Genomic DNA, 27,004 nt, shown 5'->3' on the forward strand with positions numbered 1-27,004 from the left:
CTTGTCCTTTCAGGTTTTTGAGGTCTTCTGCTAGTGTTCAGCAGGTGTTCTGTGAGAACTGTTCCATTTGTAGATGTATTTGTGGGAGGAGGTGAGATCCAAATCCTTCTACTCCGCCATCTTGATGTAAATGGATTAAATGCTCCAGCCAAAAAATACAGACTGGCTGAATGGATACAAAAACAAGACCTGTATGTATGCTGTCTACAAGAGACCCACTTCAGACTTAGGGACACATACAGACTGAAAGTGAGGGGATGGAAAAAGATATTCCATGCAAATGGAAATCAAAAGAAAGCTGGAGTAGCAATATTCATATCAGACAAAATAGACTTTAAAATAAAGACTGTTACAAGAGACAAGGAAGGACACTACATAATGATCAGGGGATAAACCCAGGAAGAAGATATAACAATTGTAAATATATATGCACCCAACATAGGAGCACCTCAATACATGAGGCAAATGCTAACAGCCATAAAAGGGGAAATCGACAGTAACATAATTATAGTGGAGGATTTTAACACCCCACTTACACCAATGGACAGATAATCCAGACAGAAAATAAATAAGGAAACACAAGCCTTAAATGACACCTTAAATCAGATAGACTTAATTGATATTTATAGGACATTCCATCCAAAAGCAGCAGAATACACTTTCTTCTCAAGTGCACACAGAACATTCTCCAAGATAGAGCACATCTTGGGTTATAAATAAAACCTTGGTAAATTTAAGAAAATTGAAATCGTACCAAGCATCTTTTCTGACCACAGCGCTATGAGATTAGAAATCAATTACAGAAAAAAAAAAACACCTGTAAAAAACACAAACACATGGAGGCTAAATAAATATGCTACTAAGTAACCAATGGACCACTGAAGAAATCAAAGTGGAAATCAAAAAATACCTAGAAACAATTGACAATGAAAACACAACAACCCAAAACCTGTGGGATGCAGCAAAAGCAGTTCTAAGAAGGAAGTATATAGCAATACAATCCCACCTCAAGAAACAAGAAAAATCTCAAATAAACAATCTAACCTTACACCTAAAGAAACTAACCTTACACCTAAAGAAACTAGAAAAAGAAGAACAAAGTTAGTAGAATTTTATAAATTTTTATAACTTTATAAAAAAACAAAACAAACCCAAAGTTAGTAGAAGGAAAGAAATCATAAAGATCAGAGCAGAAATAAATGAAATAGAAACAAAGAAAACAATAGCAAAGATCAACGAAACTAAAAGCTGGTTCTCTGAGAAGATAAACAAAATTGATAAACCTTTAGCCAGACTCATCAAGAAAAAAAGGGAGAGGGCTCAAATTAATAAAATTAAAAGTGAAAAAGGAGAAGTTACAATGGACACAGAAATACAAAGAATCATAAAAGACTACTACAAGCAACTATATGCCAATAAAATGGACAACCTGGAAGAAATGGACAAATTCTTAGAAAGGTACAATCTTCCAAGACTGAACCAGGAAGAAATAGAAAATATAAACAGACCAATCACAAGTACTAAAATTGAAATGGTGATTAAAAAACTTCCAACAAACAAAAGTCCAGGACCAGATGGCTTCACAGGCGAATTCTATCAAACATTTAGAGAAAACACCTATTCTTTTGAAACTGTTTCAAAAAAATTGCAGCGGAAGGAACACTCCCAAACTCATTCTATGTGGCCATAATTATCCTGAAACCAAAACCAGACAAAGATACTGCAAAAAAAAGAAAACTATAGGCCAATATCACTGATGAACATATGATCCGGAAATCCCACTCCTGGGCATACATCCAGAGAAAACCATAATTCGAAAAGATACATGCACCCCAATGTTCACTGCAGCACTATTTACAATAGCCAAGACATGGAAGCAACCTAAATGTCTATCAACGGAGGAATGGATAAAGAAGATGTAGTACAGGGACTTCCCTGGTGGCTCAGTGATTAAGAATCCGCCTGCCAATGTAAGGGACATGGGTTCAAGCCCCGGTCCAGGATGATCCCACATGCCGCAGAGCAACTAAGCCTGTGTACCACAACTACTGAGCCTGCGCTCTAGAGCCTGCAAGCCACAACTACTGACACCTGCGCACCTAGAGCCCATGCTCCACAACAGGAGAAGCCACCGCAACGAGAAGCCCACACACCGCAACAAAGAGTAGTCCCTGCTCGCTGCAATTAGAGAAAGCCCTCATGCAGCAACGAAGACCAAATGCAGCCAAAAATAAACAAATAAATAAATTTACTTTAAAAAAAAAAGGTGTGGTACATATATACAATGGAATATTACTCAGCCATAAAAAAGAATGAAATAATGCCATTTGCAGCAACATGGATGGACTAGATTAGATTATCATACTAAATAAAGTAAGTCAAAAAGAGAAAGACAAATTCCATATGATATCACCTATACGTGGAATCTAAAAATGACACGAATAAACATATCTATGAAACAGAAGCAGAATCACAGACATAGAGAACAGACTTTCTCTATGTGGTTGTCAAGGGGGAAGGCGGTTTGGGGAGGGAAGGATTGGGAGTTCGGACTTAGCAGATGCAAACTAGTATTTATAGGATGGATAAACAACAAGGTCCTACTGTACAGCACAGGGAACTATATTCAATATCTTGTGATAAACAGTAATGGAAAAGAATATGAAGAAGTATATACTTATGTATAACGGAATCACTTTGCTGTACAGCAGAAATTAACACAACATTTAAGTCAACTATACTTCAATAAAATATAAAAAAATTTTGAGGAGGACAAATTCATTCCATAACAGCTTTCTACTTAGTAGCTATCAACTTGGGGGAAATTCACCGTGAGGAGCCTTAATTTCCTTTCCTTATTCCTACCTTGAAGGTTAATACATCGGTGTCCAGCACAGGACCTATACACAATGGACCTGAACAAAAATTCCCTTCCCTCTTTCCTGCAGGGACTCATCAAATCACAGCGTTTCTGAGGACCACCTACTCTTTCCCAGTACCCTGTGTGAAATGTGAATTATAAAGGCATGGATTTATAAAACCCGCAGGGAAACCCAAAGGGAAAGGGGTGGATTACAGAGATTTAGTGAAGGGAGATTTAACAGAATTAGGAGCTACTTGAATAAGAGACAACCCTTCAGGAAATGGGCTGAGTTTCAACCTGGGTTACCCTGATCAAGACTGAAATTCCATAGATCTTGTTTGATCAGCTTTAGTCATGTGCCTACCATTTGTCCAAAGGGTGATGGAGACAGCTTGACAGAAAGTCTCACCAAGACTATATCTAATGGGAAAGAGAGTTCCTACCAAAAGAAGAGAAAAGGATACCAGACAGAAAAGAATGTACCTGTGTGTATTTAAGTTTACTTATTTATGCTTAGGTTTTATTTGTTACATAAGTAGGCATTTGGTCTCTCCCATCAGAAAGCAAACCCCTTAAAGACAGTCTTTGTCTGCACTTGGACAAATGTGTGTGTCTTTTGAGACTTCACAGTTTTATAGTTGGTCGGTAAATGCTCCCTCAGAGAATACCCACAGTTTCATAATGTAAAATTGGGCTCATTTTGAAACAGGAATTCTAAATAATAGTCACAGACAAGTACTGCCACAGTCATGCTGCTTAACAAACACCCAAAATTAAGTGGCTTAAAAGAATAAGCATTGATTTAGCTCACAAGTCTACAGTCAACTGGTCAACTCCTCTGTGCTCAGCTGACCTCGGCTTGGCTCACTCATTCATCAGCAGTCAACTGGCAGGTCAGCTGGGAACCAGTTGCTCTAGGATGGCCTCAGCCTAGATGACCTGTCTCTGCTCCTTGTGATTGTTTATCATCTGGCAGGATACCCTGGGTTTGTTGTCACAGTGAATGCCGAATGCTAAGAGACAGTGCATATGTGTACAGGCCTCAAGAGACCTAGTTTCAGAACTGGCATACCATCACTTCCACCACATTCGTTGGCCAAAGCAAGTTACAAAGCCAGTCAGATTCAGCGGGTAGGAGGACCAGGCTAACTGCAAACCATGCTGCCAAGGATGGGAGTCCAGGGAGGGGTGGAAGATTGGCACCTTTACAATTAACCTACCATATCACCTTAAGAACTTTAACATTTCATATTCTATCAACTAAAAGGACTACGCTGTATTGCATTTTCTTTATTTCTATGGTAACCATTACCCTAGCTACTACCTATAATCTGTGTTAATATTTGTATGTAAACGAGCTTTTATTTAGAACTTCTGAGCCTTCTCTGTCATTCATTTATCTAAGCTGCCCTATTTTTACATTAACAGATCAATGAACCCTTTTATGCCCTTGTCCTATTTCCTTCTGAATCCATCACCGTTACAAGGCTCATTCAATTTTGATCTGTCTAAAGATCCAAAGGCGGAAAATGACATTAACTTTGTATAGTTACATTGTATAGTTAAAGGAACTACTATATGATGCTCAAGAACATTCTTATTAACATAGTCTATCTTATTTTTCCAAGTTACATTATATTTCATATTTGAAAGCTATTTTAAGCTATGTTAGCCTGATAGAAAATTCTGTATTTCTTATTTATCTAATACTGCTAAATTCTAATTAATGCCATCTTGTACTTTTAAAGCTAAGCGAACTGCAAGAGAAGCACTGAGTTTTAAAACACCCCCTCATACACACACAAGCACACACACACAGAAAATCATAATGAATTAGAATGAGCCTGGGAGTAGATATCAGAAGATCTGGTTTCTCCCTGGAGCTCTGCCACTAACTTTCTGTAATGACCTTGGGCAGGTCACAGAACCTCTTAATTTCCTTATTTTATATTCGGGAGTTGGACTTTGAAAGCCTCATGAACCAAATCTACTCACTTGGGCAATATACCTTTATACTATGAAGCTTGAATTCATCGGCCTTTCATTCTACAGCTTCTATAGATCACTTATATACAAATCAGGTTTACTGTTATCACTTTTAAATTACTTTAATTGGTTATTTATCACCAGGATAACTCAATCAATACAGAAGTGAATGAAGTTTAAAAAAAAAGTATGATACCAAATGTAAAGTAGCTAGTGGGAAGCAGCCACATAGCACAGGGAGATCAGCTCAGTGCTTTGTGACCAACTAGAGGGGTGGGATAAAGAGGGTGGGAGGGAGATGCAAGACGGAGAGGATATGGGGATATATGTATATGTATAGCTGATTCATTCTGTTATACAGCAGAAACTAACACACCATTATAAAGCAATTATACTCCAATAAAGATGCCAAAAAAAAAAAGTATGAGTCTCTCATCTCCCTATTCCTATTCTGGGAATGATGCATCACATATATTTATAACCAGTACAGCAAGAGCACAAACAAATCAGAACAGACGACAGTTGTGAATGTCCAGCACAGCTGGATTGGTGTGGACTGTCTGGATGCCTGCACTGTCTCCTCCCTCAGGTAACGTGTTGGCTCCCCGGCATATAAATGCAAACACACATTTCTATACCCACACATAGACACATAAATGGATAGAAAATACACACGTTTCTCATTTTTCTTTTTCTAAGTAAAATATGACAACATACAGCTCGAATACTCCAATTCATTGTGGATGTCTTTAATATCAGCATTTATAGATCCAGTTGAATCCATAGATTTACTTTAGTATCTGAACAGTATTCCAGAGTTTATCTAACCATCTCCCGCTGGTAACAGTTAGGTCATCTTCAATTAATACTTTTACAGTTGTTGTGGAAAGTAAGGCAACGGGATTGGAAATTAAGAATTATGAACTATTGTTTGAAAGAACTGCATTTCAGAAAGTGAGGAGGGCACCTGCCCAAAGGAGGCAAAAATATGCATTGTTGTTATGCATTAAAACCTAAAACTCTCTTCAAGAAATGCCTGGTGATTAGCAACAGGTGAGAAGAGGCCTCATACGTCAAGCAGAGACCAGGCATTCACAGAAGAGGAGAGGGAACACATTGTAGTTATAAACACAGTTAAAAAGTATCATTGAAAAGAATGTGGAAAACAGAAATACATCTGAAAGAGATCCTACGGTTTATTTAGTAAAATATTAAGGATCTATTATTTTTGTAAAGGTTTTAGTTTTCCTAACTAGTGATATGAGACACCTTCTTATTGTAGACAGCCATGTCTTCCTCATTCTCAAAGTTGGCTACACTGAACACATTTGTATCCTTGTGCCCTTATGCAGAATTGATTCTTAGGGGCCTGGAGCTAGTTGTTCAGTGACTGCCCCAACCACAGCATTGGTTGGGTCAGGCAAGGCAAGTGAAATTAATCTCTGGTGCACTCACCACCCTCACTGGCTCTCACAGTGGTCCTCCTTCTCTCCATGCCTCCTGCTCAGGGCCTTTGTGCTGCCCCTTAGTCTCCCAGAGCCCCCAGTTTAGGGCTCTGACCAGAGCTGCCTTTTCCAAGGCAAGACCCCACACTCTGGATAGAAGGTACAGTACTGGGGGAAGCAAGCCTGTGGGTGGGGCCTGGGAAGCAGGAGCAACACGTTAATCTATTACCTCTCTGACCACCTTCTTAATAGGTCTCTCTGAATCTTGCTCCTGCATCCCATCCTCTAATGGCTGGAATGGTCTTCTAATCTCTCCAATGGTCTTCTTATCATAGCCTTAACCATCGTGGTAGCAAATTACCTTCACAGTTGTAGAAAAGGTCCCACTTTTCAGAAAATATGCTTAGAAGTAACTATTGCTATCATGCTTCCGCTCAGAATCTAAATCCTTTCACCATCTCTATCCTCAAAATCCTGCTTATCCTGGATTTTGCTCCCTCTCCCCCATTCCACTAGTATATAATCAACTGATTCCCATAAAGAAGTTAGTTAATCACTGGCAATCATTCAGTTTCTTGCCTGCCTCCCTCCAGATACTTCCCAAATTTTCCTGATCATAAGACTCACCTGGCTTGTTAAACATAGAGTACCCCAGGCCCCTCCCCTAGAGAGTCTGATTCAGCAGCTTTTGGGTGGGCCCCAGGAATCTGTGATGTTAACAAGAGCCCCGTGTGATCGTTTTGATCAAGGAAGCTGGGGAAACCACTACTCTAACCAACCATATTTCAGACACCTATGACAGGGAATGAAGATTACTCCTCAAGTTATATCGTAAAGACATAAAAAACAACACATAAATAAATATTTCAAGTGCCACCCCACTACTTGCACAGAATTTGAGCATTATCACCTGTTAAGGAACATGGACTGCAGACATCTAGGTATCTCAGTCTGGCCCTGGCCCTGACACCCAGCTTGGGCAAATTGCTTTTCCTCAGTTTCTCCACCTGTAAACTCCCGATTGCTACACAGTGACATTCTTATTTAGATCACTATTCCCTTTGACCCAGAATTTCTACCTCCAGAAATTTATCCTGAGAGTTAACCAGGGAAATGTACAAGAATGTCCATCAGATTATTGTTTATAATGATGATAAATAGGAAGCTATATTAATGTCCATCATTAGGGAACAGTTAAACACTGATTTATCTAGACATTGAATACTATGCAACCCTACAAATGGTAATGGAGATCTTTATGTTTGATATGGAAAATGTACATGACATATAAAGTAGTAAAAGCAGGTTACAAACATAATTTATACTTCAATCTCAGGTTGTTTTTAAGTGTGTGTGGTGTTTGTAGAAAAAGACCACAGAGTTACATACCTAAGTATTAGCAGTGGTAAAATGTGGATGACTTTTTCCTTTTCTCCATATCCTTCTGTAATTGTTGACATTTTTTGAAGTAAGCTTAAAATCTATACTTGGGGGAAAATAATGCTTCATCCATTTTTTTCAAAGGTACTTCTTCATGCACATTGCCAGGATGGTGTCCACAATAGCCAGGAGACCAGGAGTAACTTAAAGGAAAGGTTTACTTAAAGATAGCGTGAATAAGAGACGTTCTTTCCTCAAAAAAATCCCACCACATTCTTTCACTGTGCATTTGAGCTGTAAAGATTTTGTCCAAAAGACCCTAATTTTTCCCAGTGTTACAGAAAAAAAGCAGCAATTCATTCACCTGGAGCCAGTTTCAGGGAACTCTGGTTTCATGGCTGGTCCGCAGAGCAGCTGGTGGAACAGCAAGGCAAGTGTCAGAAAGCACAGAACTCTGCTTATTTCAGGCCTTCCAGGAAGGCTCTCCCTTCCCAAGTCCCCTCCTCTCAGCTGGGAGGGCTGGAGAAGATTCAGGTGTCTCCAGTGGGGAGAGGGCGGGATCATGGCCTGCTTCCTGCTATAAAAGCACAGAGCAGCACACCGCTCTGCCTGGCTGATTTGGTGGTGTCTTCGGTCATGGCGTGCAGGCAGAGAGGAGACAGTGGGAGACCCTCAAGCTGGTTCAGTGCAGACTGGAGGTAACTGGGGGCAGAAGGGAGAGGACATAATGGCCTTGTCTGCTGAAGTTTGTCCCTCTTTAACTCTCTCCCCCATGCCCTCCAGCACCTACAGGTCATTTCCTCTATTCTTCGCCCTTTTGACTTCGGTGAACTCAACACGTGTTCATCAGTTGGTGGATCCTGCCTTCCCAGGTAGGCCTCTTGGGTGAGGGAAGTGCTCTTAAGCATCTCTCGAACAGATTGCACCTAGGGTGCCTAGATGGCCAGGAAACACAAACATAGGTTAGACAATCTCCACTCATTCCCTTTATAACCTTGATCAAGTCACTACAGTTTTTCCATTGCTTACCTAGAGCTTGCTCTACCAGCTAAATGGAGGAGTGTGCAAAAACACCTGTACTACCTTCTATTCCCTCACTGCCTCAAGCTTTACGGCATCCAAAGAGTAGCACGCCACACACTAAGCCCCCATCTTTGGGAGCAGTCGTCTTCAAACACATGCTCACGCTTAAGGAAAGCGTCAACATAACAGACAAAATCAGAGCCGTTCCACTTGTAATGAGTTTTTCAAAATTTTCATCTGAGCCAGAGGAGGCACAGTGTCAGGTTATAGGCAGATTGGTTAGTCTTTAAAAAGTGTGTCCTTGGGCTTCCTTAGGGCATTTTTTAAACTTCAGATTGAAAAATCTTAGACAAAACTTTTCTCCAGTTCTTCACAGACCTACCATCCCCATCTCCATCAGGGTTCCAGCCTGGTTCCTGCATGCATGCGTGTTAACCCGAATCCAGGCTTATCCTGGAGTACTTCAGAAAGCCCTAGGCACCTAATTGATAGCTTCCCTACAGTTCTTGGTATCTTGCATTGTAGTTATATCTTGCCCACCAATCTGTAATTTCCTCAAGGGTGGTAGGCAAGCTTTGCCTCTCCCAACTGGCATCTTCCCTGTTGTCTGTTGGAGAGGAGAGTTCCCTCAATACACTTCTGTAGGAATCATGCCTCTTGTGTTCAAAGATGCCCCATGTGTTTCCTTTGCTCTTCAGGGACTGTCACTTGCTATGAAAATAGAATGATAGTGGCGTTTCAAAGCATTCTTGCCAACAAGATACAGCACGCATCTGTGGTGGGTAAGTAATGTGTATTATCTCATCTTAGTCTTACTTAATAGAAGCCCTCGGCTCAAGGCCATCTCCATTTTCTGGTGAGCAGAGCACACAAACCCTGGAGCAACTGGCACCCAAAACCCATGATGACACAGGGGCCCTGATTGCATGATGCCTCCGAGAGTGGAAGACCCTGTCTTTCTTTGGAAATCTGTCTTATCTCAGAATCCCCTAGGAAACATCTATCTTCAAATCACAGCATTTCCCAGAGCTTGGGTTATATCACTCAGGTGGGAAAATAAAAGGTGAAGTGATTGAAGTACCTTAGAAATGGATTGGCAGTCTTGGCTACGTACCTCTGGTTGACTCAACGTCACTGAAATGTACTTCTTGGCCATCTCCTGTCTAAATTGCTCTTGCTTCTGTAGATCCCCTTGGTCTTGAAATGCTGAACTGCACTTATGTTCTGGACCCAGAAAAGCTCACCCTGAAGGCCCCATATGAAACCTGTACCAAAAGAGTAGTAAGTAATTGTTTGAGGAGTGATTTGGGAAGTAGTAACCTAGGAGTTAAGGCTTTGGAGTAGAGCAGTAGTTCTCAATCAGGGTGATTTCTTTTGTCATCCCAGAGAACATCCTGCAATGTTTGGAGACCGTTCTGGTTATCACAGGTGGTTGAGGGGTGGGGCGGGAAAGGGCAGCTACTGGCCGTCTTGTGGGTACAAGCCAAGGATACTGCTAAATAGCCTCCACTGCCCAGAGGAGCCCTCAGTAACGGACATGTTACTGAACCCAAATGCCAACGCTGAGGTTGAGAGACCCTGGAGTTGAGGATTTGGGCTTGATTTCTGGCTCTGCCACTATCTAGATGTGATTTGGGGTAAGTTAGCTCATCTTTCTAAGCCTCTACTTGCCCATTGGAAAATGGATTATGATATCTCTCCATAAGGTGTCTAAAGATGAATGACATAATACAGATGAAGGACTTGGCATAGCATCTAGACACAACAAATGATCAAACATGAGCTATTTTGATCTGTAACCCCCATGGAAAAGGGGAGGCTGTTTTGGGGCTGGCAAATAGAGTGCTGGCACCTCTAGGCTGTAAAAACATGTGTTGGAAGGCCAGCAGAAGCTGAACAATAGGATTTTCTACTGTTAAGCAATAGTACTGCCCAATCAGGGTTATTAGGAGCAGTAAAAGCAACCTAAGTCGTTTCCAAGTTTTAGTGTGCAAACAATCACTCAGGGAACTTGGAAAGTACAGAATTAGTTCAGTTAGTTCATGACTTAATAGGTCTGGGGTGCATCCTAGAAGTCTGCAAGTTTAACCGTCTACTTCATCTGATTCTATAGTGAAGATCTCCAGTAATTAACACTTACCCTTCTGAAATGGCCTTTCCCATCTTTAGGGAGCTTAGGGTTGCATTCCTTTAGACCAGAGGCCTACAGAGTATCACCTGTGGGTGGCCACATCCAGCCCATGATCTGTGTGATGGTCCTCAAGCTAAGAATGTTTTCTGTTTTTTTAAAGAGTTTTTAAAACATGTTAGCACTTGTATGTGGCCTACCAAGTCTATATATTTACTAACACTTAACAGAAAATTGTTGGCTGACTCCTGCTTTAGACTGTGAGTTCCTTGGGCCAGGAGAAATGGCAAAGATGGCTCCGTCCAGCACCCAGCACCATGGCTGCTACATAGGTGCTCAATAAGTGTATTTGAATATCTTGGTACAGGCCCCAAACCAAACAGGACCTTGATATTTAGATATAGGGTGAATGTAAAAAGAAAATAAAAACTGGACTCTGAGCCCTGAAACTCAAGGAACTATTATTCTCTGCCAATGTATGAGTCTTTCCTGGGATATCTAAAGAGGCTATAGAATCTCCTGGTACAGGAATGAGGGACCTTCTAGAACCCGTGGTACTGATAATTTAAGGGTTTTGCCAACGTTAGGGGTTTTGTCAACGTTAAGGGTTTTACCAATCAGCTGGGTCAGATGGTATTCTGGAATCCTTTCCCACTGAGGTACTAGCACTCTGTCCTTACTATGCCCTTTTCATACAGCTTGGCCAGCATCAGATGACCATCAAACTCATGGACGACAATGCCGCTTTAAGACAAGAGGCTTTCATGTATGACATCAGCTGTCCAGTTATGCAAGCAGAAAGCCATGAGCAGCATTTGGGATCCACAGTCTGCTTGAAGGATTTCATGTCTGTGAGTGAAGCAGGCTGACTGCTTCTCACCCAGCTACTGCGGGGGAAATGTGGTCTAGACAGAGCTGGTCTTCAGAACAAGATCAGGACTGCAATCTGTATTTTACTGCTGACTTGCTGTGTAGCTTTGGATTGATTTCTTAACCACACTGAGACTTTGTTTCTAAGTCTGAAGTGGGGGACAATACCTCATAGGATGGCTTTAAGAATTGACTGAGAAGGCAGATACAGCACTCAGCACATCATGTCTAGCAATAAAAAGGATTCAGTTGGTAGCTTGACAAACTGGATACTTCATCATGTGCCAGGCCCTACGCCAGATACTAGGATATAGCAAATGAGCAAAACAGACCAATCAAAAAAAAAAAAAAAAAAAAACAGACCAATCACATACTCGTGGACTTTATAGTCTTAACAGCTAACATCAACAGTGGACAAAAATAATCATACTTTATTAACAGTGATGGAACTGCATGGCTTGACAGAGTATTTGATTTCTATGCACACAGTAAAAAGCTGTACATTTAAGGACTTAGTATCTCAGCTTACAACCGAAAGGGAGCTTAGGTCTTCCAATTGCCTTTTGGTTATCAAAAGCTCAAAGAGGAAATGATGTCTAAGGGCACTGCTAGGATTCATGACTGCCTGTGCTTCTACTACATCCCACAACTAGGCGTTGTGGTGTAAGAATCACACAGCAGTTGCTCTGGGTGTTTTCCACATACTCTCAGGTAACATGATTTCAGAAATCTCCAAATCAAAGCCTCACATCATCTTTTTTTTCTTCCAGTTTACCTTTCACTTTTTTCCTGGCATGGCTGATGAAAGTGCGGTATGAAAGTTATTTTTTAAATTATAAGCCTAAGTAACCTTTAGTTCTATATTAAAGGTGACATAACTTCCATCCTGGTTAAAATATGAAATAGACAATAGTCTTGGGGTTAAGGTGAGCACCAGCCCTCTAAATGAAACTTTTGACTTTAGGATACCAAACCTCAGATGGGATGGACCTTTGCAGTTGGTGATGGTGAAAGAGCCCAAACTCTGACCCTTCAGGAGGCTATGACACAAGGATATAATCTCCTGATTGACAACCAGAAGATAAGCGTCCAAGTGTCATTCCATGCCACTGGAGTGACTCACTACTCGGTAGGTGTGAATCTTTTTGTACCGCAATCCAGGCACAAACCAATATTTCTAAATCTCAACCATGTCCTCCATTGAGAATACAACTCATTCAACAGGTATCTTAACTCTTACCATGTGCCAACCACTGTACTAGGTACTAAAGATAAAATGGTGAGATACAATGGTGAACAAGAGAGATATGGTCCTTACTTCAATCTGTTCTCCCTCTTCCTCCATAGATCTAAATTAACTACATAATACGGAGCTAGGGTACTACTAAATTCTTTTACGAATTAAGGTGTTCTGTTTTATCATTGCCCTGTATTGTGTTTACAGTAGGTACCGGCACTTTGGGGACCAACAATCATGACACTACATTCAATCAGTTAATGTGCCAAAACACTTAGAACAGGTCTTGGCACCTATGTGCTCAAATGTCAGCCATGTTAACAGTCCTGTTATATACACGGAGCATATGCTGAATCTTAAACATTCTCTCTGAATGCTGATACCATAAGATAGTCATAAAACAAGAGCTCACATCTGCTTAGAAATGATCAGCTACAGGTCATATCAGTAGACACTACTTTGCCAGATGTTATGAAGTACAAGATCTTAAAACTAGAGCACCTGCAGAACAATTGGGACAAAATGCCTGAACTCTACTTGGGCCAAGACAGTGCCCAATAGTTGAGTATGTTTGCCCTGACTATTCCAGCATTGGTTAGAAATTCAAGTAATTCAGGTAAACCAATGTCTTTGAAAATGCCTCTCCTCAGCAAGGTAACAGCCACCTCTACATGGTGCCTCTGAAGCTTACGCATGTATCTCCTGGGCAGACGATCGTCTTATCATCACGACTCATTTGTGTGTCAGGTAAGTGCCTAGGAAGGGACAACTCCAGTTGTGGAAGACGTTGTTCTAGGGGCTTAATCAAAACTGATCATACTGTCATTCCTTCTAGATCCTGTGACTTGTAATGCCACACACATGACTCTCACCATACCAGAGTTTCCTGGGAAGTTAAAATCCGTGAGCTTTGAAAATAGGAGCATTGCTGTGAGCCAGCTGCACAACAGTGGGGTTGATGTGGAAACAACAAATGGCTTGAGGTTGCATTTCAGCAAAACTCTCCTCCAAACAAAAGTACGTTCCATTGTCAGTCACTGAGCTTTATGGAAGCCCGACTTGAAGCATAGCGTTTTAGGCTACCCTGATACAGCTGCTGACTTGTCCATAAATTCTAATTGCCGGTGTAAAAAATTCAAAATTTGGAAGGCCTCATTTGAACACCTTGCATAAGTGAGTTCTCAAGTAACTCTCAAACACCAAGCCTCCTGCAATGGAAGTTTTCCTAAGTTTCTTAGTTCACTGAATAGTACAAACTGCCATCAAGCTCCTAATGATGAACCTCTCATGCCCTATTAAAACAGGACAGCTTGAGCCAAACAAGTGTCCCCAGCTGTCCTCACTGAGGCCAGTCTTGACTGAGGCAATTGCCAGGGACAACAAAGAACAATTTTATGTTGGTGTGTACTTTGCGATAACATTTTATAACTCCTGGATTGGCAGCTCTTTAGAGGTTGAATTAACAGATCAAATTCCAGTGTCTAGTACAAAGAGCATACAGTCCTGGGTACTGGAGGGCGTGAGCTTAAAGAAATAAATTTCCTTCCTAGGGAAGGATCCTGATCTGGAGAAGTGATAGGGTCTCTTGTTCTGGCTTAAAGGGAAACCATAATAAGTCTGGAGTGTGCCTTGAAGGTTTCAGTGTACTTCCTTCCTACCTCCTTGGACTGCTCTGGGTCCCAACAGGCTGTGGTTGCTAAATGACATTCTTTCATTTCAGTTCTCTGAAAAATGCCTACCCTATCAGTTCTACTTATCGTCACTCAAGCTGACCTTTTACATTCAGCTGGAGATGGTATCCATGGTGATTTATCCAGAGTGTCTCTGTGAGTCAACAGTTTCCATCGGTAAAGACCATTTTTCTTAAACGGTTTCCTACATTCTTTCTCTCTTAGCTCTTGCATGTGGGAAAGTGTATAGAAGTTCAGACTCTGCATTGTTTATACTTTGAGGAAATGAAAGGCTGGTCAGACCAGAAATGTCAGTCTAAGCTGCTGTGATAGGGATCTAAGAAAGATAACACTTCTAAGATACACATACAGGTAGGTTTCACAACTGTTTCATGTTTTTAAGTAACCTGGATATTCTTCATGTTAGGAGCCTAAGCCTACCATCTAAATAAGATTGCTTCAAACCTGAAACTACAGGGACTACAAGTATTTCCCCAAACTCCTGAAAAATCCCTCAAAGAATATGGAAGTAGGTCTTTCCTCTCGTGTAGTATTGCTTCTGCCCCTTTGCTCCTTTTATTCGCTGACCTGTATCAGGTCAAAGCCAAATAGGACAAATTAGTTGCTTCTTCAACTTCCCCTTAAACCACCAAGATTTGTGAGCCTTGAAAGGAGGGACATTATGACACAAGGGACGGCACTTTAAGCCTCATCAGGTTTTTCTCATGGGTCTCTTACCTCACCTGGTGCTTCTTCCCACGTCTCCTGTTGCCTCTTCCTTTGGATGAAAAATCCTTCTGCTCATACACAGCAGCCTTACTCTTGTCTTGGCACCTTAAGGGTCTTCCCTCGTAACTCAAGCTGCTTATCAAGGTATCTTCCCAAACAAAGACTTAAGACAAATTCTGTTGCCTCCTGATAAAACTTCAAACTTCCATCACACTTCAAATTGGTAGATGACAATAGTCACATGGCAGACAGATTTTTTTTTTTTTTTTTTTTTTTAACTCTCACCACTATCTAGTTTCAGGGGAGCTATGTACTCAGGATGGGTTTATGGACATTGAGGTCTACAGCCATCAGACAAAACCGGCTCTCAACTTGGATACCCTCAGGGTGGGAGACTCATCCTGCCAGCCAATCTTTAAAGCTCCATCTCGGGGGCTGGTGCAGTTTCACATACCCCTGAATGGATGTGGAACAAGACATAAGGTTAGTACTGGCCCATAGCAAGAGGTTAAGACTTACTTTTGAGATAACTAATTAACCACTTTCTCTAACCTTACTCTAAGTTCGAGAATGACAAAGTCATCTATGAAAATGAAATCCATGCTTTCTGGGCAGATCTTCCTCCAAGCACAGTTTCCAGAGATAGTGAGTTCAGGTGTGAACGCAATTGCTATTTGACTTTTTAAGCCCCAGCTTAAACTCAAGCCGTTTTTTAATCTAAAATTCTTAACAACTCCACCCACCCACTCTTACAGAATGACGGGGAGGTGCTATTACAGCAGCAGTAACATGCTAATAAATACCAGTGTTGAAAGCCTTCCTCCTCCAGTGGCCTCAGTGAAGCCGGGTCCACTTGCTTTGACCCTGCAAACCTACCCAGGTGAGACATTATAACCTAAAAAATCTGCTTAAATACTTTCAGGGAACTCTTCCCTAAAATGAACTTTGATGCCACCAGACTAGAGTAGTAGCGATGCTTAAGCTTCTGTTGTGACCATCAACTACTTGAGTACCAGAGGGGCTTCTCCTCCATTTCAGATAACTCCTACCTGCAACCATATGGGGAGAAGGAGTACCCTGTGGTGAGATACCTCCGCCAACCGATTTACCTAGAAGTGAGAGTCATAAACAGGACTGACCCCAACATCAAGCTGGTCTTAGATGACTGCTGGGCAACATCCACCATGGACCCAGCCTCTCTCCCTCAGTGGAATATTGTCGTGGATGGGTATGTATTCTCCATATAAGGTAGCCCAGCTAATCAAACTGCCAGTAAAAAGAATAAAGTGATCTTGGGCTTGAGAGGAGCACTATGTCAAAGGCCCTGATTTTTGTTCTTGTTTCTTAGCAACCAGTCCTTGGTCAAATAAGGTGACTCATGCTTTCCTATTACCCTTGAATCTAAAAGTATAAGATCCTTCCCAAGGAAATCTGGCTTTAATATGCCAATATCTGGAGAGAAGAGATTTCTAGTTCCTATCCATTTATTGAATACCTACCATAGGCGAAACATGGTGCTATGTGCTCCAGATGCATTACTTGAACCTCATCACTCTATGAGAGACACTAGCCACCTCACTTCATAAAGAAACCCAAACTTGCTACTTAAATAACTAGGCCAAAGTAATATTTAGTAAATGGTAGAACATGAATGCCCATCTGACTCTAGATCTGAATATCACAGTGCTCTGAAGTTGTGGCTACCCACTTGTATGTTGGTGTTTATCCTCTTGGCTCTGCTGGCACCTAGATAGAACTGCACCTTATCTTTCTTTGAATCTATTGTAATCTGTTAAGCTTGTATCCTCCAGGTGCACTCCTGCTCCACGATCATGGTAGCCAGCACATTCATGCAGCTCATTCCTTCACCCCATTAAAGGCTTGCTCGAGTGTCCACTTCTCCTTGAAGCCTACCCTGACCCTCCTGCACCCTTACCCTGGTCTAACTCTTCTTTTGTTAGTACTTACATGCTACCTAACATACTAATTTATAGCTACTATACTCTGCTAGCATCTAAGATATAAAATGGCAGGAGTTCTCCACCTTGTTTTTTCAGCAACATATACTAACTGCCTGGGACAAAAAAGATACTCAGACTAATAAGAATTAAGCCAGTGTCATCTGAAGAGTTACATAATTCTTGATGAATTTATCTGGCAAACAAATTGGTACTGAAATTGTATTAACACATAGTAGAAGAAAAACTAGCATGAACAACTTATAACTCCATGAATATTGTTGGATAGGCCAAATCAGAGGTATATTTAAAAAAAAAAAAAGGTACAGGTAGAAGATGTTACGTGTGACTGAATTTGAGCAAATGCTGAGTTAGACTCTGGGGTGAATTCAGCTGATGTCCCTCCCTGAAATGTACCTTCCAGCTGTGAATACAACCTGGACAACCACAGAACCACCTTCCATCCGGTTGGCTCCTCTGTGACCTATCCTAATCACTATCAGAGGTTTGATGTGAAGACCTTTGCCTTTGTGTCAGAGGCCCAAGCGTTCTCTCACTTGGTAAGTGATTAACAAGTCACCTGGGACAGGTCGAATGTGAGGCATCAGTTTTACTCAACTCTTGCTCCATCTCCAGGTCTACTTCCACTGCAGTGCCTCAATCTGCAATCAACTCTCTCCTGACTTCCCTCTGTGTTCTGTGACTTGCCTTGTGTCATCCAGAAGCAGGAGAGGTAAAAATTTCAAGTCCTCATTAATGTGAGTTTACAGCAAGCCTCAACCTTTCAGAATTTAAGAACGAGTGCCCTTGGTCTTCACCTAGTCCCAAGAGCACAAGAAACCTGAGTCTGAGATAGACAGGTTCTCCATCAGTCCTAGGGACACGTTTTTTTTGCACCTGAGCTGTAGCCTGATCTTCTGTAGACTTTAAAGTTACTCTTCCTGAGTCACTCTTCCTGAGTCTAGGTAGACTCTGAACTTTGTCTTCTGATATTCTTTGATAGTTCATTCTGCTTTTACAGTAAGGTGTATGCCCTCTCCTGTGAAGGCAGGCAAAACCACCTAGAGCAGGGGCTCCATGGGGAGCTGCTCTAGGTAATCCCTCAGCACACTTCTTACCACTACTCATTATCCCAGAGGTCAAACTGTTTCCAGCCACAGGAGCCACTGAGGAAGAGAAAATGATAGTGAGTCTCCCGGGTCCCATCCTCCTGTTGTCAGACAGCTCTTCACTCAGAGGTATGGATTTAAAGCCTTGGGTACTTCTTGGACTCAAGTTCTTGGTTTTATGTCAGATTTAACTGTGCATAGATAACACATGCTCCTGATTAGACAAGAAGAGAAGGAGTCTCTTCCCAGCAATAGGTTCTGTTAAGTCTCTTGTGTGCCCTTCCAAAAATCCCCATTGAACACAAGTGGAATCATATACTCTACCTACTGTTCTGTAACGTTTTTTACTTGTTTAAGCCATCTTATATCTGTACAGAGACCTCTCACTCTAACTAAAGGATTCCAGTTTTGTCACTAATGCCACATTAGAATCCTCAAATCTTGGCCTACTATACAAGAACTTCAGACTATGTTTCTAAAAAAAAAAAAAAAAATAGGACTAATAGGTCAGAAGACATGTGCTTGCTACTATTAAACTTAAGTCTTTACTGGATTATGTTACTGTTAATATTTTATATCTTCAGCCCAGATAGTCTTCATTTTAGGCCTAGAACTTGAAATTAAGCTCTCAAATCCCTAGCTAATAAGCTGCAAGAAATCATGCACTTGGGACAACTAATCATATCTGTTAGTGCCAGAATGTTAAAACAATGAGCTGGGACTGTAAGGTCCTTTCCAGGTGTCAGCCCATCTGATCTGAGTGAAAGCAAGTAGGAAGTGGGAACAGCTGTGGGAGTGGAGAAGGGAGAGGAGGAGGTTGGCTTGAGGGATAAGACTATACCCTGTTGCAAGCTTCTCAAATGAGCTCTTTGAAGCTTCATTTCACTTCCTTCTCTGGGGAGCTTTAATGTGTAAAACTTCAGCTTCAACTGACACTTCGTTTCAATGATCTTAAGACTTGAATGTCTGCTTCCTTTCCAGACGCTGTGGACTCTAAAGGGCATGAGACTGCTGGATATGTTGCTTTTCAAACTATGGTTGCTGTGGTTGCCTTAGCAGGCATTGTGGCAATTCTAAGCCTTGTCAGCTACCTGCACAAGAAAAGAACCATAACGCTAAGCCACTAACTGGATATTCCAACAAAGTGGTCAACATAAGCCTCTTGCTTCTTTCTTATTAAATTTTGATGGAATTCAAGGACTGTTTCTTGCAATCATTCTTCTTTAGAGAATATAGTACCTTTCCACAATCCTCTGGGCAGGCCTTGTTCTGTGTGGACATGAATACGGATATTTCTGACTTAAGTGCTTCCTGTCACTCAGCTTTTTCTGAACTCCATCCCCAAAACTGGCAGTGCAAGAGAATTCAATCGCTAATGGGGCTTAGTGACAGCCCATCTCTAGGGGTGCATTTAGGTGACTTTAATGCCTTTTACCCCCTTCACTCATATATACAAGATGAGGAGGGCAAGAAGTCACCCCTAATCCTTGGCATAACTTCCCTTCTCTACAGAGGAAGGGAAGCCAGGTATTCCCAAGGAAGTAATCTAGTATCATACTTAAGTAATATTTCCTAATTCAAATTAGTCTTTCCAGTGAGTAGAAAACTCTCCCTGAGAACTTAAGGGATTTATTCTCCCGTGTACTCCCATTCCAATTAAAGGCCAGCAATCTCCTCTGGGGGAGGGAAAGGAATAATAAAAGATTCTAGCTTCATTAAGTGCAATTACAACATTCCTGGTCTCATTAAGACTACACAGCTGGAGACGAGCCTCTTAGCTGAGCCTGGAGAGCTGCTTTCCCACTACCCAGCGCTCAGTTATTACCTCCTCCTGAGGCTGCTCCATCTTCTTCCTGAGGCTGCCCCATCTTAACTAGGCTGTAATTATGTCAAAATGACTAGTCTGCCTCACACTGTAGCTCTAACAGACCACATTCAAGATACCTAATATAGACATTAACTTGTATACTTCAACTAGAAAAAGTCTGGATCTAAACAAGAACTTTTGCTATGAAAAAAGCTGTAAAGCTTCTAAATCTCTGTACATGGTGGAGGTGAATAGAAATATGAATATCTTTAGTGTTTGGACTTCACCCCTCAATTGTGAGTTGTTATACTCCTGGGTTTTTCAAAACCTTGAAAGAATATTATATATACTTGGTCATCTTATGATACTGTAGGTCTTCAATAATGAATCCTTCTGCCTTTTCTTCAACACAACCTTTGATTCTAAATCCTTTTAAGAGTTATATGGTAAAACTCAACCCTGGTATGGGGAAGGAAACAGCTGCATTCATATTGTATAAAAGGTCTGGTCTTCCTATAGTAATAAGGGCCAAAATTTCAGGTTCTCATCAAGGCTATTCTTTAGACATTTCTTTATAAGAGAATAAGGCATTAATCTGTCACTGATAAAACAAATGGTCTTGGATTCAAACTTTTTCTGTGACTACGTCATATTAGCGTTACATATTAGAATCAGAAATATTGCATTGCTGCATGCACTTCTTAAAACAGCATTTAAAAAACTGTTGGCCACTTACATGGCTCCCTGATCTCATGTGGTAGGCTGAATAATGACCACCCCCAACATGGCCACATCCTAATCACCAAAAACTGAATATTGCTACCTAGTCATGGCCCCAAATGGACTTTGCAGATGTGGTTAAAGGTCTTGACATGGGAAGATTATCCAAATGGGCCCAATTATAAGGCTCCCTATGAAACAGGAGAGTCAGAAAAGATGTCCCAGTGGAAGCAGAAGTCAGAGTGATATTGTCCGCAAGCCAAGGAATGTGGGCAGCCTATAATAGCTGGTAATGGCAAAGAAATGGATTCTCCCCTAGAGCCTCCAGAAAAACACAGCTCTGCTGCCCCAGTTTGGACTTGTGAATTCCAGAGATATAAAATAACTTGTTTCAAACCATTTAGCTTGTATTAATTTGTTACGGTGGAAACAGAAAACTAATACACCCTCTAATGAGTCATTACCCACAAGTTGAAAAACACTTTGCTAGAAATGCACATTTTACAGATGAGCAACTTGAGCCCTAGCAAGCTTGTCTAAGGTATCAGAGTATCTTGGTTATAGAGGTGGAGCCTCTCATCCCCAATCTGGTCTATTTGTTTAGAGTCACAAGCCAGGATCAGAGTGACTTGGGCCCCAAGGCTGCCGCATGGCAGGTTGGTTCTGGTGCGTTTGCAAATGTTGAGGCAGAAATTTGAGAGAGGAAAGCCAAGCTGGCTGTGGAGCAGCTGCTGGAATGAACACTAGTTGCCATGGTATCCTAGAACAAATATAATGAGCAGTTGTTTAAAGTCATGTTCTCATCTTCTGAAGGTACCTATCCTACTGTACGTGGGGGGAGGCAGCCTAATAAGCGGAGAGGAGCTGTGTGGGCAGAGAGGGAGCTCAAATCCCAAGAAGCTGCTCCTTCATCCAAACTTGTGTTTGCAATCTCCCTCACCAGGTAGGGATGGGCGGTAATTGTAACTCAGGTGGCAGGAGGTAGACGAAAGGCATTTGGGATTCTAATATTCTACTGGACAGTTCTGTTGGTGCAGTTTACAGGGGCTGGGAGCAGACTTGTGTGCCTTGGGAAGCCCCCTTTAATACTGAACTTCTCTCCCCTGCCCTGCTCTGCTGCTTCAAGCTGTTTTATGGAACGTGTACAGCTCTAGAACAAGAGCTGGGCTTGGGTTCTGGATCTGTCTTCCTTACTGTGTGACCTGGGGCAGATGGAACAATTTCCAAGCCTATTTCCACATCTGGAAAATGTGAATAAAACCAATTTTGGAAGCAAGCAAGGGTTCAATGAGATAGTCAACGTACTAGTGTATTTGCATTGGAGCCACCTAGATAAAACCTCATAATACTATAAACAATAATGAAGGTTGAATAAAATTCCGTGACAGATGAGAGGTTCTTGATCACGCACATATTTTGTAAAATGCAGATGCCCTGACATCACCTACTGAACTAGAATCTTTAAGGAGTGGGGTCTAAGCATGTTTAGGCTCTGTGGGGGGCTGAATAATGGCCCCCAAATATCTATGTCCTCATCCCAGGAACCTGTGACTGTTACATTTCATGGCAAAAGGGACTTTGCACACATGATTAATCTAAGGATCTTGGACCAAGAAATTATCTGGATTATCCAGGTGGGCCTGAATGTAATCACAAGCATCCTTATACAAGGGAGACAGAATGAGATTCACCTACAGAGAGAAGGCGATATGATGATGGAGATAGAGACTGATGCACTTTGAAGATGGAGGAAAGGGCTCCAGCCAAGGAACACAGGCGGACACAAGAAGCTGAAAAAGTCAAGCAAACAATTCCCCCAGAGCCTCCAGAAGGAAGCAGCCCCACTGACACCTTGACGTCAGCCCAGTGAAACTGTAAGAGACCTCCAGATTTGTAGGACAGTAAATCTGTGTTATTTTTAAGCCACTAAGCTTGTGGTAATTTGTTACAGCAGGGAGAGGAAACTGAACACAAGCTCCTCAGACGATTCTGACATGTACCCCGGATAAGAATCACCGTGCTAGACAAACGCAAAGGCTGTGTGGACAAAGAATGTTGCCTGCCATCAAGCCCTCAGCCACTGCAGCTGCCCCCAAGGTGCGCCCTGAGGGGAATTCAGGATGGAAAAAAATAAGATACTGGCCCTGGATAGTTAAGACGCATATCAAAGGAATAATTTCAAAGAGCCCAGACTCTTGCATCTACACATACACAGAAAAGCACTAAAATCATTAACTCGAGATGTCTGTTTCCTGTGATTAGCGATATTTTGATGTTTGACCACGACGTTTGTTTGTTTTCAGCAAATCTCCTATACGTCCAGACTCCTCCCTTAGCTCTTTGCAACAGTTCCTCAGAGCTATCTGAAAGGCTGTTTCTGAGCTAAAGTCCTCAGTAATGTCCTTGAATAAAACATAATTCTCAACTTCAGGCTTGAGCATTTTTTTTCAGTTGACACTTGACTTTGTTCAGGAATGACACAGCATGCCCCTAGTATCCTGATTGGGCTAAATAATCAAGATAAAGCCTCAATTCCCCTTGCAGATATTTATGTAGTGGTAGGTACATGATACTGTTCTGTTCAATGAGATTTAAGGGAGAAACTGGGAGGGGGTTTCTGTCTTTTTCCTCATTTCAAAAAAAAGGTATATAAGGCTAGCCCCTTTTCTCCCTGTCTTTGGCTGTGGTTGTGTGAATTGTGATTCCTTGAGCTGTGCCAGCTTTCTTGTGACTGTGAGGAAACAAATCTAAAGATGCTCTCTGAGAATGGTGGAGTAATGACACAGAAAGCCTAGATCCCTGATAACGTCACTGTGTTTCCTAAATCAACCCTAGAACCACTTGTATCTGGATTTCATGTTTAGTGAGATGCTAAGAGTTCTTATTTTTTAAGGGAGGCACTTTGTTTCCTGTAGGTAAAAGCATTCCAAATCATTCAGGCTTAAAGAACCCTTATTTTTAGAATAAAGTTTATGACTATAATCTGCATCTATAAGAACACACCAAGTTATATGTAAGCTTTTCTTTGGGTTAACAGCCAAATTTGTATAAACCAAAAAAATAAGAAAACCTTTTGTTAACAGATTTATTTTGCTTTGGCTCCCTCAAGGCTCAAGAGGTCCAGAGTCTGATTCTGTTCATCTTTGAACTCCCACTGATACTTCTGTGAGGGAAGTGATTTGACCAAAAATGCAATGCAAAGAAGCTTGATTCAAAGCAAACAGTATAGTCACTTACTTCTCACCCTTACTCAGAGATGAATCCTCCTGCCTTAATTCTGTTCCAGGGTCAAAGGAGCAGGGAAGATGTCATAAAGCAAGAATTGGATGCAGGAGACATGGGTTCTATCCCTGGCACTGCAGACTTACAGTGTGCACTTCCTCTCTGGGCCTCAGGTGTACCAGCTGTAGAAGAAGACTGGAGAGAGCATCTATTACCTTGCCACTCAGGGTGTGATCAGTGGAAGGCTTTGAAACCGAGGGCAGTCATCAGTTAGATTCCCTTAGACTATAAGGTGCTTAATAAATAATATCCTTTAAACTGCCTTCACTGACCAAGCTTACTTTCTTTTGCAAATTGCATACCCTCCAAACTTCATGTAGCTTGGACAATATATATCAAGACTCCTTTAACAGCCCCTTATAGAAAACACCTCTGAGAGTAATGTTTGCTTAAGCTGTTTTTAAGGAACATGGAGCTAGTCTTACCCAGTTCAAACCAGTTGAGACCATCAACCATTCAGCTGGGCCTGCACAAGTGTCTCATGGGTGACTTTTTGACGTCAGAGGACCAAAAACTCCACCATCAGATCATGCTACTGCCCCATTTTCTAAGCATGTGTCCCATGAAGAAGCATGTAACTCAGATATGCTTGTGCGGATCACTGATTACCTCACCTTTTTCCTGACTCCAATCACCTTCCCCTGGACCTTCGACCACCCTATACTCTCCACCCACAAATATCCCAAGCCTCTTGCCTTTGAGGAGGCAGAACCTGAGACCTAGTCTCCTGTCTCCTCGCTTGGCTGCCTTGTGAATAAACCCTTTCTCTGCTGTAAACCTCAGCGTCTCAGCGCTGGTCGGGCAAACAAAACTAGTTCAGTAACAGCTTCGCCAGGAGCTGGTGAGCCATGTAGAAGCTCAGGTCCTGCTCCAGACCTACAGACTCAGAATCTGCCTTTTAACCCCTTGTACACATGCACATTAACGTTTAAGAAGCACAGTCTAAGGCTTCCCTGGTGGTGCAGTGGTTGAGAGTCCGCCTGCCGAAGCAGGGGACGTGGGTTCGTGCCCTGGTCCAGGAAGATCCCACATGCAGTGGAGCGGCTGGGCCCGTGAGCCATGGCCGCTGAGTCTGCGCGTCCGGAGCCTGTGCTCCGCAATGGGAGAGGCCAAGGCAGGGAGAGGCCCGCGTACCACAAAAATAAATAAATAAATAATGAGCACAGTCGAAAGCTTCTTCCAGCTCTCAGTTGAGTCACCTTCAGATCACCTGATGTGAGTGCCCTCTACTGGCTTTAGGAAACATTTTCTTTAGGAAACACTTCTGTTCCATTTCCCTCTGCTGGTTCTTTAAGGTTTCCAAATGGGACTTGAAGCTCCTAAATAGGGCCATAAGGACTACTGGAGCATATGTATGGGGCTTGAGTCTTCTCTGCAGTTTTGGGAAGCCAATCAATGTCTACCGCCCGAGCAGAGGGGCCCATGCCCTCTCTAGCTCAGATGGCTCTCTGATTCCCAATTACCGAGTAGTCTGCCTTCCTGATGTCTCACCCTTGCCACTTCTGCTTTAGCAAAAAGCAGGTTGCAGAGGAAGGGCACCTGAGTGGGCCAGGTGATGGTGGGTCCCTGGCTTAATCACTAGCTAACTCTGAGACCTTCAGAAAATGACTTGCTTGTTTGCCCAGTTTCTTCTGCTGCCAGTTGACTAATAAGGCATGGAAATGAGAAGAGGACCTCTCAGGACTCTTATGAAAGGTCAGAGATGATAACATATGTCAAAGCTCTTTGAAACCCTGACACATTTCACAAACGTGAAGGTGTATGTGTCCCTGAAGCCGCTAGTGTAACCAGCTGCTCTGGTGCAGACCTGGCCAACTCCAGTCCCGCCTCAGCCTGACACCGACCAGGGTTCTTAGCCTTCCCCAACCGATAGAAGTTGACTAGAGGCAAGACAAGAAACTCAGGCAAGGCCTTACGGGGGACCCTGCTGCAGCAGAGGGGAGCGAGAACAAACAACACTTTCCCTTGACTGCTTGCTCCCGGAGGGGGTCGAGCTTATTCCTTACATGGGGTGAGGGTAGGGGTGTGTCCAGGGGTCAAGCTGGAGGCGTGGCTTAGGTGGTTTGCCCACCCCTTAGGTGGTGTTGGGTGCAGGGGGCATGCTCGGTACCCTGCTTTTGCTCCCCACACCCAGTTTTTGCTCTGGGCTCTTCAAAATTGGCAGTCGGGTTTTTTTGGTCTCTTTGTATCTTTTGTCCAGAATTTGCCCCAAATTATCACGCAGTTATTTTTAGTTCCATACAGTTTCTTTGTATTTTGTTGCTTGAGGAGAGGTGTGTCCAGGTGCAAGCACTGCAGAACTGCAGCACAGCAGCAAAGGACCCCAGGTCCCAGCCTGTCTCAAGCCCAGCTCTGCTGTTGTGTGGTCTAATGCTCTAAATTCTCATTATTTGTCTAGATCAGGGATTCTCAACCTTGGCACTGGTGTTTGGGCCCCTTAGTTCTTTGTTGTAAAGGGCTGTCCTGTGCACTGAAGAATGTTGAGCAGCAGCCATGACCTTGACCCACTAGATGCCAGCAGCATCTCCCCCAAACACAGTCATGACAATCAAAAATGCCTCCAGACACTGCCAAATGTCCCAGGGTGGCGGTGGGAAACGTCACCCCCGATGGATAACTCCTCTAGGTTCAGTTTCCTCAGTCTTTCTAGTCAATGCAAAATACTGTGCAGGGGTTTCTATATTTAAGTTTCTGGGCTACCCAAAAGGAAAGATACAGACACTGTTTCCATTCCCAGAGCACTAGAAGAGAGGAGGCAGGCAGGGCAGGTGGGAGGAAGGACAAATATAAGGGAATA

At 42.3% G+C, this 27,004-nt stretch overlaps 2 protein-coding genes across 2 annotated transcripts in view; one reads left to right on the forward strand and one right to left on the reverse strand.

Moving 5' to 3' along the window:
• LOC112399442 (ankyrin repeat and SAM domain-containing protein 4B) overlaps window positions 1-27,004 on the reverse strand; it is a 59,813-nt gene that overhangs the window by 16,693 nt on the left and 16,116 nt on the right. The window lies entirely within an intron of this gene.
• Window positions 8,177-19,545, forward strand: ZP2 (zona pellucida glycoprotein 2). The gene is made up of 18 exons (XM_024744649.1): window positions 8,177-8,372; window positions 8,467-8,546; window positions 9,396-9,479; window positions 9,884-9,978; window positions 11,524-11,676; window positions 12,466-12,507; window positions 12,660-12,824; window positions 13,583-13,679; window positions 13,768-13,949; window positions 14,653-14,779; window positions 15,627-15,814; window positions 15,895-15,986; window positions 16,087-16,211; window positions 16,370-16,559; window positions 17,714-17,849; window positions 17,926-18,022; window positions 18,444-18,527; window positions 19,380-19,545. The coding sequence occupies exons 1-18, from the start codon at window positions 8,311-8,313 to the stop codon at window positions 19,523-19,525; spliced, it is 2,145 nt and encodes a 714-aa protein (XP_024600417.1). The 5' UTR covers window positions 8,177-8,310; the 3' UTR covers window positions 19,526-19,545.

The sequence above is a fragment of the Neophocaena asiaeorientalis genome, unplaced genomic scaffold (genome assembly GCF_003031525.2).
Source record: "Neophocaena asiaeorientalis asiaeorientalis breed wild unplaced genomic scaffold, Neophocaena_asiaeorientalis_V1.1 scaffold91, whole genome shotgun sequence".
In the NCBI taxonomy this organism is placed as follows: Eukaryota; Metazoa; Chordata; class Mammalia; order Artiodactyla; family Phocoenidae; genus Neophocaena; species Neophocaena asiaeorientalis.

What these genes read in the sequence shown, in the direction of transcription:
- ZP2 (XM_024744649.1), top strand. Translation starts at nt 8,311, where the DNA reads ATGGCGTGCAGGCAGAGAGGAGACAGTGGGAGACCCTCAAGCTGGTTC. An exon ending in ACAGCACGCATCTGTGGTGG is followed by an intron (nt 9,480 to 9,883) that starts GTAAGTAATGTG and finishes TTGCTTCTGTAG; the next exon opens with ATCCCCTTGGTCTTGAAATG. An exon ending in GATGTGGAACAAGACATAAG is followed by an intron (nt 15,815 to 15,894) that starts GTTAGTACTGGC and finishes CCTTACTCTAAG; the next exon opens with TTCGAGAATGACAAAGTCAT.